General features: G+C 36.9%; 1 protein-coding gene across 3 annotated transcripts in view; it reads left to right on the top strand.

Moving 5' to 3' along the window:
- MYT1L (myelin transcription factor 1 like) overlaps positions 1–19,549 on the top strand; it is a gene marked incomplete at both ends in the record, with an annotated part of 129,402 nt that overhangs the window by 29,050 nt on the left and 80,803 nt on the right. For 2 of the 3 annotated variants that reach the window (XM_084262516.1, XM_084262517.1), the window contains one exon: positions 17,588–18,559. In XM_084262516.1, coding sequence (XP_084118642.1) covers positions 17,588–18,559 — 972 coding nt within the window. Of the gene's footprint in view, positions 1–17,587; positions 18,566–19,549 lie in introns of all 3 variants that reach the window. The other variant, XM_084262515.1, reaches the window with a different exon arrangement.

Genomic DNA, 19,549 nt, shown 5'->3' with positions numbered 1-19,549 from the left:
AATAAGTTCTATGTCAAATATTAGTCATTAAGAAAAAATCCTTATAAAATGGGATAAGTGATAATATAATTTTATAAGAAAGATATTTAATGATTATTTGAGAATCAAAGTAGTAATCGCTATGCAAAAATCTCTGTTAGAGCACACCTGATTTACAGGAAAGAGTTATTAGCAATTAATAAGGAATATAGTATGGAGCTTCTTATTTCTGTACCAAGGAGTAGAGAGAGATAACAGTTTGTTCTTAGTGAGGTCTAGAAGCTAATCATTACATCAGATTTTTTTAGATAGTTTATTTTCTTTTTGATTTCACTAGGGATCCTGGCATTTCTTTCTTCCACTCATAACATAAGCAGCTCTGGTGGAATTTGGACTGTTGATTTTCCAGGGAAACATAGTACAATCAAAGTTAAAGGTCCTAAAACTATATGATAAATAGAACAGTTAAAATCATAGGTATCAGTGATAGAAGAATGAAATCTGGAAGTATAAGAATACCCAGGCAGCAATCAGTGGGGGAAGAATGGGAGAGAGCAGGAATATAAGGTATTAGCATATTTTAGACAAAGTTCAGTTTTCTGTTAGAAAAAGGTAAATCATGGGAAACTCAAGTACGTCTTTGGCATCACATTGCCCATACTTTTTGTTAAAAGAAAGTAAATTTTGGGTGGGATTCGAAGAGGATATAGATAATACGCAGGTAGTAGAGTCAGACAGTTCTTACTGAAAATAGTTGGACTTCACTGAAACCATCTCAGCCTTTTTGAAAATCACACCTTTCTAGCCTCATCACTGATAAACTAAAGGACTTAGAAAATACGAACACATCCTAAAGACACACTCTTATAAATCTCAAAATAGTAATTTAAAATTAAAAAAACCCAAATGAAACCCCAAAGTCTTGTAGATGAATCCCAAATACTGTGCTCGTGTTTTTGTATACAATCCCTTGAACTAAAATTAATGGGTAAAATTCCCCAGCAATGACCAGCATATCCTGTTTAAATTTCCATTAAATGTATTGTCTCCCTCTGAAGAACAGATGCCTATCTATCTCTCTATGAATAAGCTTGAGAAGGCCCTATTTTGAGCACTACCACGAAAGAAAAGATGAATCCTTACAATTTCCTTTATATCCCATAAATAAAGGGCAGAAAATGACCTGTGTTATGATAACCTAACCTGTAAGTTGCCATACAAATGGGAAAGAGTGAGAGTGCCCCTTCTCTGTAATGACAACTGCCAAAACCCCTTGCATTGAAATCTGAAGAATACATTTGATTTGCAAGCCAAACTGAAGTACCTTTTCCTGAGAAGAGCTCACTTTGGGTAGTTGTGTCCCAGACTGTTTCACAAAGCATTTCTATTATAGAAGGAAACCTCTTTAGGAGGACCTACTGGAACAGATGTTCCGAGGCACCGTTTAGCCTCTATCACGTGAAGACATTTCAAGATGCCTTGTACTCCAGGTATTTCATAATCTGCCAGGGGCAGGAGGAGTCAGGCAGATTCTAGACCTAAGGAAATTTGATACCTTAATCAAATCAATTTCACAGATAATGCTACAAAAATACTGCAGTTTCCTAAGAGGTGACTTGTTCATATATATAAATCTTTTAGACACTCCTTTACATTTTCTAATAAACTTGAGGTAGGTGGCATATGCAATATGTGCCACTGCAACAATTTTTTCAGGGGGAATATGTTGCAAAAATATCTGTAAAAGATAGACAGTGGTGTATATTAAAAGGATATGTACTACATTTTTTAATATAAAAGCTAGCACATGGACATAGAGGTAGATGTTCTACCTGTTTTCACGTTTCTTTAAATTGTAAGATTGTTTTTAAAAAGCTGGTATTTTATCCTTCACTTGTATGAACTCAACACAGACACATAAGCCCGCATAATTTGAAATTCACCTATCTGCCTTACTAAGACTGTTAGTGCCCTCTGCTATCTTCCTGATCCCCCTAATCAGATTGCTTCTGAAGCACTTATGTGCCCTAAGCAAGAGAGGCAAACGCCAAGCTAAAGATGAGAGAAGCACATGTGCTGAGGAAGCTGTGGTGGTGCATAGCTTTCCAACTGTGCTTGTCTCTGAAGACACTCTATATCTTGATAAAATAAAGATGACAGATCTCTATTATCAAGGACGACTGTCCACCCTGCTGACCACTAATCATATTCATTTATTTAGGCTATTAGCAGGAAAGGGGTAATCTATTTGGTAAACACAGTAGGAGTTCAGTATTAATCAGAGCATAGAGCTAGACCCATGTGTTCCTTAAAAGCAAAACACCTAGTAGAAAAAAAATAGAGCTTTCAATTAAGAGGCCAGAAAGTGTATTTTGACTGCTAGCAATGTACATGAAAGTTTAAGAAGAGCTTTTTCCAGGGCTAAAGATGACGAAGTACATGACAGTTTCACAAGGTGAAGTAGATCTTACGCCTTTACTAATAAACTCTGCTGTATTGTTTCACCTCCTTCATAAAAGAAGATACCCTGTGCTTAGAGTATGTCACCAAGAACAATATGAAGAAAAAAAAAAAAAAAAAGAGTTGCAGCTCGAAAACATTTATTCTGACCACAGTATTTATTTCCTATGGCTAAGAAGTTAAAAGTTGTCTTTCTGGTCTAAATACAAAGTGCTTGAGCCTCAGAGTGGTTGGGTCAAACCACAGCTTAAGGACCTTTATTGATACCTTCTTCCTGCATTGAAGATGCAAGCATGGATTGAAACATGGTTAGCTTTTTTTTAATTATTATTTCATATAGAGGCATTCAGACAAAACATTTTCTCTGATTTTTGGGTTTTTTGTTGTTGTTGGGAATAATATGATTAAAAGATTTGGAACAGGTAGTTCTGAGCTGGAAACCTCAAGGTTGTGGAGTAAAGTGGGAAAACAGATAGCCAGTGAGTACCCTTTGCGTACCTCAAGTTCTTGTGCAAAAAGTTCAAATCTATTTACACAGTTTTTAAAGTGTTCGTGGTTCGTTGGTTCGTTGGTTGGTTGGTTGATAGGTTGGTGAATCGCTTAGACATGACTATGGTATTAGTTTAGTAAACTTTTCTTGCTTCTGTGTTCCATGATCAAGGTGTTTAGTGTTTGCTGCTCATAGACAGTAAAATTGTTAAGAGCATTATTTAAACATTACTTTTTAATTCTCTGAAGTGAGACTGGGCTTATACTGAGGTTATTTACTTCAGGACAAATCAAGAAAAACTTTATGTCAGTAGAGTTACATATACATGAGGTGGTGTTGCACATATCGTACCTAACTTTTCCTCCCCTTGAAGAACTATTTTAAAACTCTTTTCCATGTGAATGTTTAACTTAGAAGCTCAGTATATCTTCCAGGTTGTGTTAGAAATTTACATGTTAACAAAACAGTTAAATAGCCCTCTTCAACTTTCATGTTTAAAGTTAGGAATGTACTTAAGTATCCCTCTGATATAGAGGTTTGCATATTTAGCTCCTTACCTACAAATAAAAGGTCTTAAATGATAATGTGAAATATCTGATCCTTCAAGAGCAAATGATTCAATTATTGCTTTATGCAGTGTAAAGAAATTACTCTCCTTTGATGAGACAGATTATAGATCTCTGCCATTCACAACTGTTGACATAAGCAGAAATTCTGTAGAGGACATTGAGATGCTTAAGGAGTTCAGGGTCTGAACTGGAGGCCTTAGTAAGAGCATAGTGAAACACATTCCGTACCACATCTGGTTTTAATGCTGCTTTATACTGAATCTATTCTACATGGCATGTGGTTGCTTGCTTATGTTTTTATTTCACTAACCCTTGCCTTCAGTATTAGCTGAACATGAGATGTTGAATCCATTGTAATGTCACACTATTTCAGTGCTTACCTGTGACTGAAATTTTCTCTAATCTTGCCAGAGCAATAGGTTTGGAAAGGAACCATCTATCTCAGCAGTGCTGCTTTGGATTCTCACAGATTGCAATCCTCCAGAAGAGACTACATAGAGGTTGCCTTTTCTGTATTTCCATTGCACCCTTCTGTCTGCAGATAAATGCTGAGCGGATCCTTGATTTTGCCTCTTTCATATTTTTGTCTGGCAAAGATCACACAGTAAAATTAATTCTTTTTAGAATAAGGTGGATTGGAGAAAAAATTGTGAATGAAAGTGCTGTAGCCTTAGAACTGCAATTCCATTCTCACTCTCTGTAAACAGTTCATTACCACTGACCTCCTGGTTTTGGCACAACTGTGCCAAGAGCTAGATTGCTTATATGTTATAGCCCTTTAAAGAACCAAATAGTGAACTCAGTTATATAGCAGCTCTTCGCATCCGTATTTGCAAACAGAGTGACCAAATGTGGTTGTAGAAACTTTTGCATCTGGGATATGGCACTTTTGGAAATATATTTATGGGTTGTGCAAAACCAAACTCTTCATGTTCCCTCTTTGAATTCCTTTGCCTTTCACAGAGCTACTTCAAAGATTACATTGTCCACAGTGTACTGCAGCTTGCACAGACACCACGTGCTCTATATGGATCCTTCTTGACACTACAGATATAATGATTCTTAGAGATAAGTTTTGCTTGGTCAGTGATACAGGTTCCGATTTTTACTCTTGTGCTTATAGTGCAGCTCTAAGGACAAATTTAGATCACCCTATTTATTCACAGTTCCCACCAGGCTTAGAGTATTTGTCCTATGACTGAACACAAATGGCAACTTTTCACCCTGAAAAGGAGAGAAACTTATTTTGTAGCTGTAATTTTGCAGTATTACAGTTTTTCCAGGATATAACAAAATGGAATAAAATTCCTGACTGGCTTGATTGTTTCTTCTGATCCATATCTATTCTCATGAATCAAATTTGCAGTTCTAGTAAATGCCTCAAGTCATGGAAATTTTATTTAATTGAAATACATCAACAACAATGCTTACAAAAGTATGAAACAAAAGCATTGATGCAAAGTGAATGTATATATGTAATGCTGAATACTTTGTATTATGAAAGCATGTCCTCCTCATTTTACAAGTCTCAGAACAATTCAGTTTTATTCTTTTGTCACCTATCCTGCATATGACATAGTCCTTTATAATATATATTGTACTTTCCCTTCTGTGAATTAATGTATTCTACAGATATTTTTTGGGAGCAGACTGGGAGCTGAACAGCAAGTGAGGCCAGGTCATTTAGCAGAAGACAATGACAACTTATGCTAGGAAAGAAACAACTTCAAGGAGTTTGGTAAAGGATGTTAAGGAGTAATCAGGAGGGGACACTAGTGTGGTTATGGTCTCAAGCTGGTTTTGGGCACTGTTGTTGAAGACTTCAGAATAGTTTGGTACATAAAGGCTTCACACAGAAAACACTGAAAACAGTCACAACCATTAAGCATGTCAAGTATCCATAACATCACAGTTGGTTTTGATTATCTTTTTTCCAGGGAATCCATGGCAGATAGTTTCTGTGCAGTAAATATTATTGTTTTAGCAAAGGTTAGCGGTGGGTCTCTAGGAGAAAGTTCTACTAGTTAACAGGATTGACAGCTCAAGACTCAATGGGGGGTTACTAGGTGAACTCATCAATCTGATAGTTCCTCTTCCCAAAAGCTTAATTTTTCAGACTATGCTATTAATAGGAAGAGTAAGTAGTAGTATTGGTACGACACTAAAGGAACTCCACAGAAGAGCTGAATTTGCAATTGCAAAGCAAAGGAAGCAGGCATTTTTTTTTCCTTGTACTCTGTAGACATGGATTACTGATAGTAATGAGGGAAAGGTCTGTCTGGCATTGGATTGTCTTCCAATCACCTAATTCAGGAGTGTTTGCAAAGCTGCATGGCCCATGTCCAATTAAGGTCATGTCTTTACATTTTCCAAAGCATACATGGCGAGTTTCCTTACTTCTCATATCCACTTTTAAGGTGTGCTATGCAACTGCTTTTTTATGGTTTCTATTTATGGGTCTATTGTTGCATCAACTGCCTCAATGTATTGTAGTTCTATATAAATAACATGCATGTGCTAAACAGTTTCTTTGACACCCTGTAAAGCACTGGACTGTTACAGACTGAAGTGTTTAGAGATGACTGTCTTTTTATCTTCTTCAGTAATGAAAACATCATTCAGCTTTAAAGGCTGTCTTCCATCGGAAAGTTAAAAATTGGGTTTTTTTTCCTATTGCAATATGTTGAATAGAATTTTGCCCCTATATCATTAAGCACAAAGTATACCTTGAAAAGTAACAGTGGAAATACAGAATGACAAATAATTATTAGCAGACTGTTAGGAGTAGGTCTGGAGTCGGACTTACAAAAAGTATACTAATGTTTATATTATTTGTATATTATCTAATGAAAGCAGTCTATGGATGTCCTTCTCTGAAAATACTGCCAGAAAGGGCAACTTTTAAGTGAATAGAAACTGGAATCCTTTCTTGGGAACCAAGGATTGTCCGAAATTTGATGGAGAAAGATAAATGTTTCACAATAGAATGAAATGGAAATTCTGCCCCCATCTCTAGATGATTCAGGAGTTCAATGCCATGTTTTTTTCTTTCCTAACACAGAAGACTAGCAGCTAGACCCGACACTCCTTTGCATAAGCAATGCTCTTACACATTCTGCTGAAGCTCTATCACACCCTCAAAAAAAATTCAAGAACTGCAGTAGACCAAAAGGGGTCATTCTTCTCAGAAAGGGGTCCACGTTGGCTTCCTGTCTTTGCTCCAAGGACACTAAGCATCTTATGAATTGACTGCTTAATATTAGGTTATAAAATTGGTCCAGGGAGCAGGGATCAGGCACTACATTTCTCTCTTTGAGGAAAGTGCCCTTGTATAATTTGTATAATAAGACACGATATTTTTGCAAGACTGTGGGAAAAAAAATATAGGTCTTATGCTACTCTTGTGTTTTCAGCTTCCTAGTGGAGCTTCCATCCAATCTAGCTTTTATTGTGATCACTAGGAAACTTCTTTGGGAGGTGTGGTATTGGATCCGTTCAAACTGGGAGAGCTTTTACTCTCAAGTCTTCCAGTTCTTTAGCAAGAAACAATGTATGTTACCTGGGAGATGTGTGGGCAGGGTGAACAGGGAAAATGAAGGAGCAAAGAGGCAATTCTTCCCTTGGCTACAAATTAAAGCAAGGCAATCAAAGCAACAGTTTATAAGAAGCCTTTTGCTTTCGGGCATGTTCTAGAGCATACCTATTGGATCAGGTCTTTCTGGGAACTTATCTATGAAAACACGCAATGTCTAGAACTTCAAGATGTCTTAAGAGAGAGCTTCTTAAGGCTCTTAAGGCTAGGTGTTTTTGTACACCTAGAAGCAGAGCCTTGAACAGTTGAACAGTGTTAAGAGTTTAGATGTCTCCCAGGTTTTAGCCACAAATGAGTACAATCAGAACTAGACAGATTCAGAGTGCTTTAAAATACTCAACACATAAGTGTTGACTGTCTTAAACATTTTATAATATGGAAAACAAGAGTTATTAAATGTGACTCAATCAGTGGACAAGATACAGACAATGATGAACCAAATTAATAACTAGAAAATTCATAACTAGATGTAATAACAATGTATTCATAAAAGAAAGAATAACTGCCCTTTGGTAAATGCGTATTTTGGTTGAAATCTGCAAATTCCACATCATTGACAAGATAGGCAATGCAGAAATAATGTACACATTTTATCCGAGGGTGAGGAAAGGATTTGTTGCAATTCCATTTAATAAATTCATTGTGAAATAATAAAACATATGACAGCACCATGTACAAAGGGACAGAGGGGAAAAGTTCATGTTGGGTAGGTTAATTCCATTGGCTTATAAGTAGCTCAGGTACTTCAGCTTGCAGAAATTTAAGTTGATGGGACTTGAGTTTAAAAATAATCATACAAAGTACAATTGAAAGTGAACAATATGTTATGGTGATTTCAGCATGAATCACCTGATGAATACTTGAAGAAAAAAAGTAAAAACAAAAATAATTTCAGGCAGTATTAGAGGTATTGACTTTATCTCATGTTCATTGCTTTCACCAGTGGACTCCAGCAAAACAAGTTCTGAGCTGAAATGTTCTGAGACCAGACTCAGACTGAGGTTTTAGCTTTATACAGTGTAAGTTTATCTCTGTACCTACGTGTGTGTGTGCATGCATGTATCTTAGAAAACTGGCTACTAAGTTTATTTGTTTGATTGATCCACTTTGTTGTTTCTGTTAGGCAGTTAGAGTTTCAGCAGAGATGCCAGGCACTGAGATTGTGCTGCTCCATTTAGTTTACGCACTGTGATGATGGCTGTGAAGCCACTGTCAACATAGCTGGCAGGTATAACTTTAGTTTGAAATATATACAAATATATGCAAAGATGTAGATGGTTAGATTTGTCCAGCAGAAGTTTTCCTTTTATGAGGTACAAACTTTCATCATCAGGACAGATATCCCAGTGCAGATCTGAACAGCACTGGGAAATCCCTTACAGAAAGCAGGAGACGACAATTTCTAAAATGACGTCCCCATGTGTTCTTCAGGTGGACAGGTAGGGATGGAAAAAGGGCTTTTTACATCTGTTACCATAGCATTTGACAGGTACTCTGGTACTCTAATCATTCTAGACATTTCCAATCTCATAGCCCTTCTGTAGACATACTGTAGGTGGCAAATAAACAGTAACTAATAAAGACCCTTTGTAGCTAGCTATGAGCTATCTTCTATTTAGTCTCCATTTTCTGTATTTTTGAGGCCCACTGTGTATGTGTTGTTGACTGACTGGAGTAGCATAGTTAAAAGAATAGGTTCCTGTTTGCCTGTTTCTTATGAGGCTACAGAAAGCAGTGTGTTTTCCATTCGGTCCAACTTACAGATTCTTCTGCCATGTTCCCGTCTCCTCAATCGCAGCAAATAAAGAGAACATCTATGTGAGTGAACAAAACAGATCTTAGTCCACTCCTTTAATACAGAGTTCAAAGCGTGCATGACTCAAGTCCACACAGCTAAGCTTTTACTCCAAAATAGGATCACCAAATTCAAACCTGTTCTTAGGAATGGTCTCTAACCAGCACTGTGCTGGGAGGATGCTGAGTCACTCAAGTCACAATCATCCCAGGGCTTCGCTAAATGTTCAGCAGTACAAATAGTCACATGCCACTGCTTGGTCTGGGGTTCTGTCCCTAATTAGTTTATACCAGGAAGGTTATAACCAAAGAGGAAAACAGCCTTTCTTGTCACAAAAAGAAGGGAAATAAGGGGAATTTAGATGAAGAAGCTGGATAAGGAGAGAAGGAACAAACTCTCCAACAATAAACTTTACATTTCAAATATAGTCTGGGAATCATGCGCATAGAAGTCTTTGTCCTTCCAGATCACTTGGCTGAACTCTATGAGAGGATAGAATTTGTGACAGGAAGAAGAAGAAATTTCAATATTTAGCAGTTCTCTCATCCTCTAGAAAGGTAGTGATGTGTGCCTCTGGCCTCTCCACCATTCAGGTCAGATTATTATCTAAGCACAAACAGGTTTCCTTTGATAATCAAATACAGCTAAAAAAAGGTAATTAAACTTATAATGGAGATCAGACTGATATGTAAGATATAAATCACTCCATGTAACTTGTGATCACAAGCATCTGTCCTATCTAAAACATCCATTCCACCCCTTCCACACAAACCTTTCCCTATATAACTTTGTCTGAAACCTAAAGATAGCTCCTTTTGGGTAGCTCTTCATTTCTTCTTCCCTGAAATTCCTACTGTGTCATACTAAAGATATTGTTCAATTTCAGTAAGAGCAACTTGAAAGATCTGAATAAAAGCAGTTGGGATAGGATTCAGCCCATCAATTTCTTTTATAACCAATCAAGACAAATAGTCACTTTTAGGGAATAATTTAGACAATCTACTTTAGATACCTTACTTAGGATGAGATAAATCACATCCCAGGATGCATGTTATTGTCCATTGCCTAGCAATGGAGTCTAGATGTCTAGTTCATATGGAGACATATTCAATATGGACATCTGCATTGAGTCAGAGATCTGAACTGAAACAAAAACAGTGAAAAGAGATTTATGTATCCATATAGTAGCAGTTTCCAACCTATTTCTCAGAGATTTTTATGTGAGAAAGAAAATGTTAGTTTATGAACAGAGAATGTGTTCTTCAGGCTGCATCCTTTGCAAAGCAGTGATCATGGAGAGAGATATAGGTAAGGGTCACTGTCTCCTAAACAGTCTTTGAAATAGCCCCATGAGAAACTCCCTATCAAGAGCTGCCTGAGTGGGTGTTCTCCCATCGGTGCAGCTGGTCCTCCGCTCCCCTGCTGTCTCCCTGCTGTATCTCAGTATCTGGAAAATAGCTTTGGCTTCCTTGTTGCCTGCTGCCCTGCTGAGCTGTGGAAACCTGAGTGAAAGCAAGAAACTGCCATGCTTTGTGGAGTCATTATAAGGCCATGAGATGGAATATCTCCCCTACCTCATATAGACTTCCTGGGGAGAAAAAGTAGGATTAAATGAAAAACAGTCATTAGCTAAAGCTCATAAACTCATTATCTGCACAGACTGAGGTCAGGCTAAAACAGTTAAGGGGAGCCTGAACCTGATTTTCAAAGAAGCATGGATGAGATGGAGATGACTGGCTACATTCTACTGCCCTTGCAAACCCAGCATATCCACTTTTGATCACAGATATTCTCAGCAAGTTCCTTCTCAAACCTAAACATATGCCTCCATACCAAATATTGCAGAAACCACAAACCAAGCAAGCAAGTTTCGTATTGACCAGGACCTTATGTTCTTAAACAGAAGCCTTGTAGGCAACAGAAAGGTATTTTCTGCTTTGTGGTAGAAAGAAAAAAAAAAGGTAATCCCCAGCATATTCTTTGCCTTTCAACTTTTTGGAAACAATGTTTGGCTGTGAGGATGTACAAACGAGATTGTAACCAGAAGGCTGTGGAAAGTGATTGTTCCCCTTTATTCAGCACTTACACTATTGCATGTGGAGCACTAAATCCAAGTTTGAGCTCATTGGTACAAGAAAGCATTGAAAGACTAGAGCTCAGTGGTGAACAACCAAGATGACTAAAGAGCTGGAGCACATGATATACAGAGAGACTGAGAAAAAAAGGGTTTATTCATTGTGAGAAGGGTTTATTCATTGTGAGAAGAAAAAGGCTAAGAGTTGATCTTAGTCTTCAGCTACCTAGGTGAAAAGTAGAGAGGAAATGGAGGTGTGCAGTGACAGAATAAGAGTGAACAGACAGAAGTTGTAGCAAAGGAAATTCCAATTAGAAAAAAGGAAAGAATTTTTCACCTTGGGGGTGGTCAAAGACAGAAACAGATTTCCCAGAGATGCCATAGTATCTTCATCCTGGACGATACTCGAAACTGGATTGACAGGGCAGGGTCCTGAGAATCTGCTCTAGGTTGACCCTAAGACTAAGTAGCCTCCAGAGATGCCTTTCAACCTCAACTACTCCATGATTCTGTGGCCGCAGTGCAATGTAAGATGGCATGTGAGAGAGATAGTCTAAGATCAAAGTAAGGCAAGAAGCACATTGTGGTGAAAAGACAAAATCTTAAATGGGGCATATTGGCTTGAGTCAGAAATTAGATAATCTTTAAGAAGCTGTTGCACTCTGTCACTCGAAGCAAAATTATCAGTTATGATCTTGCCAGAGGAGCTGTCAGCTATCTTCAGATCCTGTTCCAAAACGGTACCCAATGCAGGTAGCTCATGGGGACTTAGGGTGCAAAAACATGGATGAATAACAAATTACCTCATTTTTAAAAATGTGATGCATTGCCATTCTTCTAGATTCTTTGATGCTCTCTTTATCTAAATTCCTGCCTGATTCTATGATATTAATAGGAATAACCCAAGTAGGAACATCTATGTTCTAACAATACTTTATGTGAATATTTGTAGATTAGGGTTTTATTCATGCGGGCAGAAGCATAATAACAGGTTGTAAGGATGGCATAAGCAAAGAATAAAGAGTATTTCAGAGCATTGATTATATACAAACGCCTGTGCATACAGATGAGAATGCACAGGTTTATATAGAAAACTACATTTTAGAAAATGCTGCTGTACCAAAATAATGTATTAATATTCATTGTTTCTATTTTTAAAAGTATTTTAATGTCAAAAAGAAGAAAAAAAACAGGAATGTTTTTATATTCAGTAATCACTCCACAACAGGAAAGAAATTAAGATAGATCTGTGAGGATGCCTTTTAGTCTTTGGGGGTGGGGCTGAAAGTAGTACTTAATTTTCCAGTGAGCAAAACCAGCTAAAAAGTGGAGCCCATAGAAAATGAAAAGATCAAAATATAACAGGAAATAAAGGAGAAAAAAAAAGGGGAAGAAAAGGCACAGTAAACCAGCAAATTATGTACAAAATTTAAAAGTTTGTATGAGCTTGCTCTGTGGTCCTCACTCCTGCGTTGTAATACTGAATCCTACTGTGATGTGCTGTGTTCTTCGGCTCAGACCTTCCTTGCCATGCTTAATGACTTCTACTCTTATTTTACTTTGAGCATCGGTTATTAGTTGAATACTATAATTATTGTAGGAGAGTCTAAACAGGAAATCCCAGTATTCTAACTATTGTAAGTAGATGCACCAGGCTGAGGGGGAGGAGTAAAAAAAATATAATCGCATAACAAAATAATTAAAGTCCAGTAAGAAAATAAGTGAACAGTTATTTTTTCTCTTTTGATTTTCATTAGGTAATATAAGGGTCATAAAGACATCAGCTACTGTAAAAGCAAATTGTTTAGGTCTTTACCTAAAGTGCTTACAGTGTAAAAGAACTTCAGGAACTTTAGCAGAGATGAAGAAAGAATTGCACAGCAATTGTCAACTTTATTGTTCAGTGTTCCCCTGAAACAGGCATATTCAAAGGCTTGGGCTCTGATACAAATCCCATGTTAACAGGAGTTAGAGGCCTTGCTTAGGTCCTTGGAGAGTTATATGTGTGCTTAGTTTCTTCAGAGTGGAGTGGAGAAGTTGTTAAGGGCTCACCGAGTATTCCACTTCATTTAACTTATAAGATTTTTCCAGAGGAGGAGGCAATGTACAAGCAATCCCCTGCCCCATACAATGCTGTGACTTTCTAAGATTTGGGATTCATTTCTTCCAACAATGTGCTAAATGTTTCTCATAGGCCAGCTCTTCTAGGTTGTAATGTACTGACGTATGGATGCACCTCACTTTACAGCTTAGAGAGAGAAAAATGGTGTCGCGGTAGGATCACCTACTGAGCACCTAGGAACTGCCAACTAGCAATAGCAAGCACAGTAAAGTGTTTTAAAATGGGCAGTGCTGCCTGGATAATGAAACCATCCATCTGAGTGAGAAGCCTGTATGGCCACATACAGGCTCAGCTTGTTAGCCATCATGTTTTCCCATGTGTGGGAGAAAGTGAGTAATATGATACACAGACCACAGATTTGGAAAATTTTGTTTCTGAAGTCTTTAGCCTTTGGTAGGAATGTAGCTGCTATTACTGAAGTATCATTGCCTCTCTCTGCAGAATCTCTCAAACTAAACACTGTATATTTTCCTTTTCAAAAAGAAGGTGCTGTTTTGCATGACTCCCTACACTAAAATCAGCAAGCCATTTCATCTGCCAAAAATTGTTTAAATATGGATGTAATAGGAGCAAAGGGAGGAAACAATCAAGGATGTAGAGGCTGTAGTCATACTCCAGTGACTCCTGGTATGACATGGAAAGAGTCACTCAACCTCTCTGTCTCAATTTCCCATCTGTAAAATGGGCTTAAAATACCTACCTCACAGGGGTGTTGTGAGGCTTTCTAAAATAATGTTTGTAAAGTGCTTTGAGATCCTTGGATGAAAGGTGCATTAAGAAATCAAATTATTCACTTTTTTTGGTGCAATGCAAGAGTGCACTTCTGTTGAGATGGCTAAAGGCTTCCAGCACTTGATAGCTACTCCACATGTTCTTCACTGGAATTTCTCGCCTATAATTTGTTATATTTGCTGGGAGTTTAAAAGAACAAATTTTGCAATCAAAAATACCTAAATTGTCGTAGTATTGTGTGGATGAGAGTGCTAAGATAATCTGATGTTCTTCTTAAATGGTATTGCATGTTCCTTGTCCATGCAACTCTAAAGCTCACAGAAAAAAGGATATGTGGTAACTTTGTCTGGTCTTCACATATAGGCTGTTTGGTTTTGAGACAAATTCAGCCTCTTCACCAAACAACCAACCTGCAATTTGGGTCAGTGGTTAAAAAATGTAGGTAAGGGGTAGGTGTATTAGTTCTGTATGTTTTGCAGTCATTTAGCAAATAGCCATTAAACACCACAATGTAAAGGTAGTTGCCAAGTTAAAGGTTAAATTATAGGAAGCATAGAAATGTGAAATAAAAGCAAGATTAGATTTTACAGAGCTGAATCAAAGAAAAGGCACATAGCTTCATGTAGAGCTGCTAGGCTAACATACTTTCCAGAAGACCCTTAACTAATACACAAAATAATTCGGTACATAAAATTTCAGTTTAATAAACTGATACAGGTGCTTCACTAGAGCAGGCTCAGCATCCTACTGACTGTCATTGAGGAGATGACATAGTATTCATAAATATCTTTTTCATTAAAATTAGCTGCTGCATGGAGATAAGAAACATGAGCAAAATAGTTGTTAAAGAAAGTAGATATAAGAAAAGGCCAAAACTTAAAAGAGGAGAAATGAAACTTGATTAAAATATTTTATTTCCTGCCTCTCTCACCTGGGATTCATGCTTCACACTTTCTTCTCCTCCACCACCTTCTTTTCTTCTTCTTTTTAGGATTGAACGGGCAGGAGAACTGAAAAGGATATAACCAAACAAACAGAATAAAAAATATTATAGTTACAGCTTTCACCCAGCTTCACCTACTCAAAAGGAGTTTACATGTCTTCACTCATACAGTACGTGATTCATATTTTGACTTTTCACTGTTGTGGAGGCAAAGTATAACATATTCCTCCCATTGGTGATCATTTACATGACTCTTATTCATGTAAAAACAAACACAAAGCTCCTTTTTTAAAAAAAACAAACCGTGAAATGTTCCACATTTAAAAAGTTGGCCTAGAATAGTCACTGTGAACCTGAACAGTTCTCTGCATGGCTTGAGAAAATATGTTTTTTCCTACTCGTTATTCCAGTATCCTCTTAAAGTTAGATTTGGAATGATTTCACCAGTGTGACATCTCATCCTCAACTTGAAGGCACTGGCAAATTTTGAGCTGCTTCTTTAATTATTTTGATGTTACTTCTGCTATATCTGACTGCTTATCAGACATAGTTACAAGAAACACCCCATAAAAGCAGCAGTTTCTACTGAACAGTTCTTGGCATCAGGTTTTATCCTTAGTATTAAATTAATGTGGGATTTTTTTTGTACATAAAACTTTAGAAAAGTATTATTAAGGTTCTAAAACATGGGCTTTCCAAATAGCACAAACTAGTTATCCAGTAATCCTAGCTGCCTACTTCTATGGAGTCATTCAAGATGAAATTTTATCAAATAGGAAGTGTAAGTGGTATCCCTTATTTTTACACTGGAAATATACTCTGATATACTTAATTTTTGGAGGGACTGAAATGTAAATATGCATTATGAATATCTTGAGAACGAGCACAAGCAAAGTAAACCCACCTTTGATAATAGATAGGTAACCCACTATTGATTTGGAATATTTTGCCACACGAAAATGCCATACAACCTTCCATATCTAATATCTTCCCATTATATTCAGTAGATAATATGTAATATTTTACCATTAAAATATTTTCCCTATATCGAGCCTAGTCATCTACCAGTTCTGCTGCTTAACTACAGCCTACTATCATCCCAGGATCCCTAACCACTGTGTAGAAGAATACTATCTTGTGGCTGAAATTTAATTATTGTGCTGTTGAGCTTTGTATTTAAAACTCTGATTTATTATCTTGTCCACTGACATAAAAAATAATTTAATCAAAAATTATTTCCTGTCATCAAAATGTTAGCGTACAAGCCACCTACTACCTGAAATTTCCCACTTTTGTTTGTTCAAACCAAAACAAAAGAATCACACTTCAGAAAATCCTACATATTTAGGTGTACCAGTCTTGAAAATAGATGAGCTGAAAAGATGCTAGCGGTTGATGGACTAGCTCTTGAGCAGGTGTTAATTGTCCTAGCTCTACTGGTTTCTTCCAGTTTGCACCAGCTGAAAAACTGGCCTAGTATGTCAATGTAATGGCAGATTTAGGAACTTTCTTTTCCAGTTGTGATGCAAAACATTTAAATAATGGTTGTGTACCCAGTTATCAAAATATAATTTATGACATGTTCATTAGTAAATAAGTATATATGTTTCAAGAATGGGTTTAAAAATAACATAACTTCTAAGTGAACATGAGATATCAGAAAATGCTCTCTGGATGATATTCATCTGACCAAATATGGATATGTTTAAGGTAGGCATCTACTCCGAGCCCCCTTGTTGTCAATGAAGAGAAACACTCACTTCTAGTAGTTACTAAATTTACTCTTAAGAAGATACATTAACCTGATCAGGTGGATTGTATTCCTAAAGTGTCTGCTTCTCTTACTGACTGAGGATGGGAACATTGAGTAGTTTACTCGGATATAGATGCCCGCCTTGCTCATGTCTAAAGTTAGGTGAGATGAATCTCACCCTCAGGGCCTCACATTGGCTCCATCTTATAAAATTCTCCCTGTTCAGCAGTTACAAAAAACAAAGAGAAGTAACACATGGTAACTCTGCACCATTATGTTACAGTACACAGGACAGTAGAAAACAGCCCTATCATACACGTCTGACCATATAATTTGGGCTAGCATATTCACTTAAAATTACACCGTGCATATAGTTGCTTCTTTCTTCCTTTCATGTAACAGTTTTTAAAAATTCTTACTTCTCTGCAGTTTGCATAGTTAAACTGAGAGGTTTTCATTTCTACTGATGGATCCACCAACGCCATTTTGATTTTTGCATATAGTTATTGGTTATCTAATGTTAATGGTGTGTATGGTGTTCAAAAAGCAACAATTTCCTGCTTGGTGTATATTCTTTCTCTTTTGGTGAATGGTGTTCATCAGTAAGAGAATAAATCCAGTAATACTCACTCCTTTGCCATCTGCCATATTTACAGGAAATACAGGAGTGAAAAAAGTTGGAAACCTAGGCAATTATGCCTTATTAGTAATATGATTGTAGTAAACCCCATAAAACTGTAAATGTAGAAGTGAAAGGAGAAACTTAAGTATTTATGCGATAATATATAGTAGTATTAGTAGTAGTAATTAGCATTTGAATTGCCTTTTTCTTATCAGTTCTGTGAAAGAAATTCATGTGAATAGCAAATAAACAAAAATACCCTTACGGACTCTAGAGAAATCCACTTCACATGGGCCTTAGTGTTATAGAATTGCTGTATGATTAACAATATTTGACATGCAGTTTGTTTTCTGTCCATGCGATTGCAACAACAGTTCCAATTGTAGCCACTTTTTTCTTTTCTTTTCCTTTTTCTTTCTTTCTTTGTTTCTTTCTTTGTTTCTGTTTTTTATGCAGAAGACCATCAAATGAATTGTCACAATACTCGAATAATGCAAGACACAGAAAAAGACGATAACAATAATGATGAGTATGATAATTACGATGAACTGGTGGCCAAGTCATTGTTAAATCTTGGCAAAATTGCAGAGGATGCAGCATACAGAGCCAGGACAGAATCAGAAATGAACAGCAATACTTCTAATAGTCTGGAAGATGATAGTGACAAAAATGAAAATATTGGTCGGAAAAGTGAGCTGAGTTTAGATTTAGACAGTGATGTTGTTAGGGAAACAGTGGACTCCCTTAAACTATTAGCACAAGGACATGGTGTAGTGCTTTCAGAAAACATTAATGACAGAAATTATGCAGACAATACTTCACAGCAAGATAATAGAAATATGAACTTTGTAATGCTAGGGAAGCCTGTGAACAATGGACTTACAGAAAAAATGGTGGAGGAGAGTGATGAAGAGGTGTGTCTCAGCAGTTTGGAGTGCTTAAGGAACCAGTGTTTTGATCTGGCTAGGAAACTCAGTGAGACAAACCCACAGGAAAGAAATCAACAGCAAAACATGAACACTCGTCAGCATGTCAGGCAAGAAGATGACTTCCAAGGAAGAACACCAGACCGGAATTACTCTGATATGATGAACCTAATGAGGCTTGAAGAACAGTTGAGCCCCAGATCTAGGACTTTTTCTAGCTGTGCAAAGGAGGATGGTTGTCATGAAAGAGACGATGATACCACCTCTATTACTTCAGATAGGTCTGAAGAAGTGTTTGATATGACAAAAGGTAACTTAACCCTGCTTGAGAAAGCAATTGCTTTGGAAACTGAGAGAGCAAAAGCCATGAGAGAAAAAATGGCAGTGGAAGCTGGAAGGAGGGATAATATGAGATCATTTGAGGAACAGTCTCCAAGACACCTTTCTGGAGATGACAGGAAGCCTAAACCCAGTGACGTCCATGTCAAAAAGCCATATTATGGTAAAGGTAATATTTCTATATACCGTATGTTATGTCATGAGAAAGTGTGAGCTAACATGTTAAGTTTTGCATAGATTTCTGAAATGAAGTTATTAATTCCACAAAATGGGAACTTATATTTAAATTGTAGTAGTATGGCATGATTGTAAAATAGCATCATGCTGCGATTATAAAATGAAAGAATTCATTCTGCGGTGTTAGAAATATGTACGGTATTTCAGTGAATATCATTTGGCTAAATTAAAACTCTAACTTTTCAGGGAAAAAAAACAAATAAGAGATCATGTTGAAAGAGGCAAAGATTTTTCTCAAGTTTGTAATAAATTTCATAATAATAATTTAAAAACAATGAAGAGAATTATGTTGCAAACTGTATTGGAGAGTGGGGGTTTATGTAGCAGGTAGTCAATCAGCTATGAAGTGCATATTTTACAGATTGGATTGGGTAGGTGGCATCGTGATTTATAAAATTATCATCAAATGACAGTTATTGATGAAGCCTCTCCCATCTAAAATGTAGAATTGCCTGATAGAAATTGAACAGTATCAGAATGACCGATAACATAAGATAGGGGCAGTGACTGCACATTAATTATCTTAAGATAGTAAGGTAATGGAAACCATTTGCTATGCAAGGCATGGTGTGGCCTGGGCTGAGATCAATAGCAATTTCTTTCTTATGTGCATTCCACTTCACTGGTTTCATTCCATTGTGGAAACAGTTAAGGTGCTGCCTTGACCATAATTCAATATAAAAGAAAAAGAAAAAAAAAAAGAAAAAAAAGAACAGACTAAAGGTTACCTTTTATCATGGTGATGGTGTGTTTATATTGCCACACCCCTCTTCAACGTGTCTGCATCTGTACATGTAGGGCCATGTGGTATACTGTTCAATACCTCTTTAGACTCATTGAACACCCCTGATTCCCATTGACTTTAGTGGAAGTTGAGGACATGGTATTTCTTGGGAGATGCTAAGCAGGGACTAGG

This window comes from Gallinula chloropus, assembly GCF_964237585.1.
Source record: "Gallinula chloropus genome assembly, chromosome: 3".
NCBI lineage: Eukaryota > Metazoa > Chordata > Aves > Gruiformes > Rallidae > Gallinula > Gallinula chloropus.
This window is presented reverse-complemented; position numbering and strand designations above follow the sequence as displayed.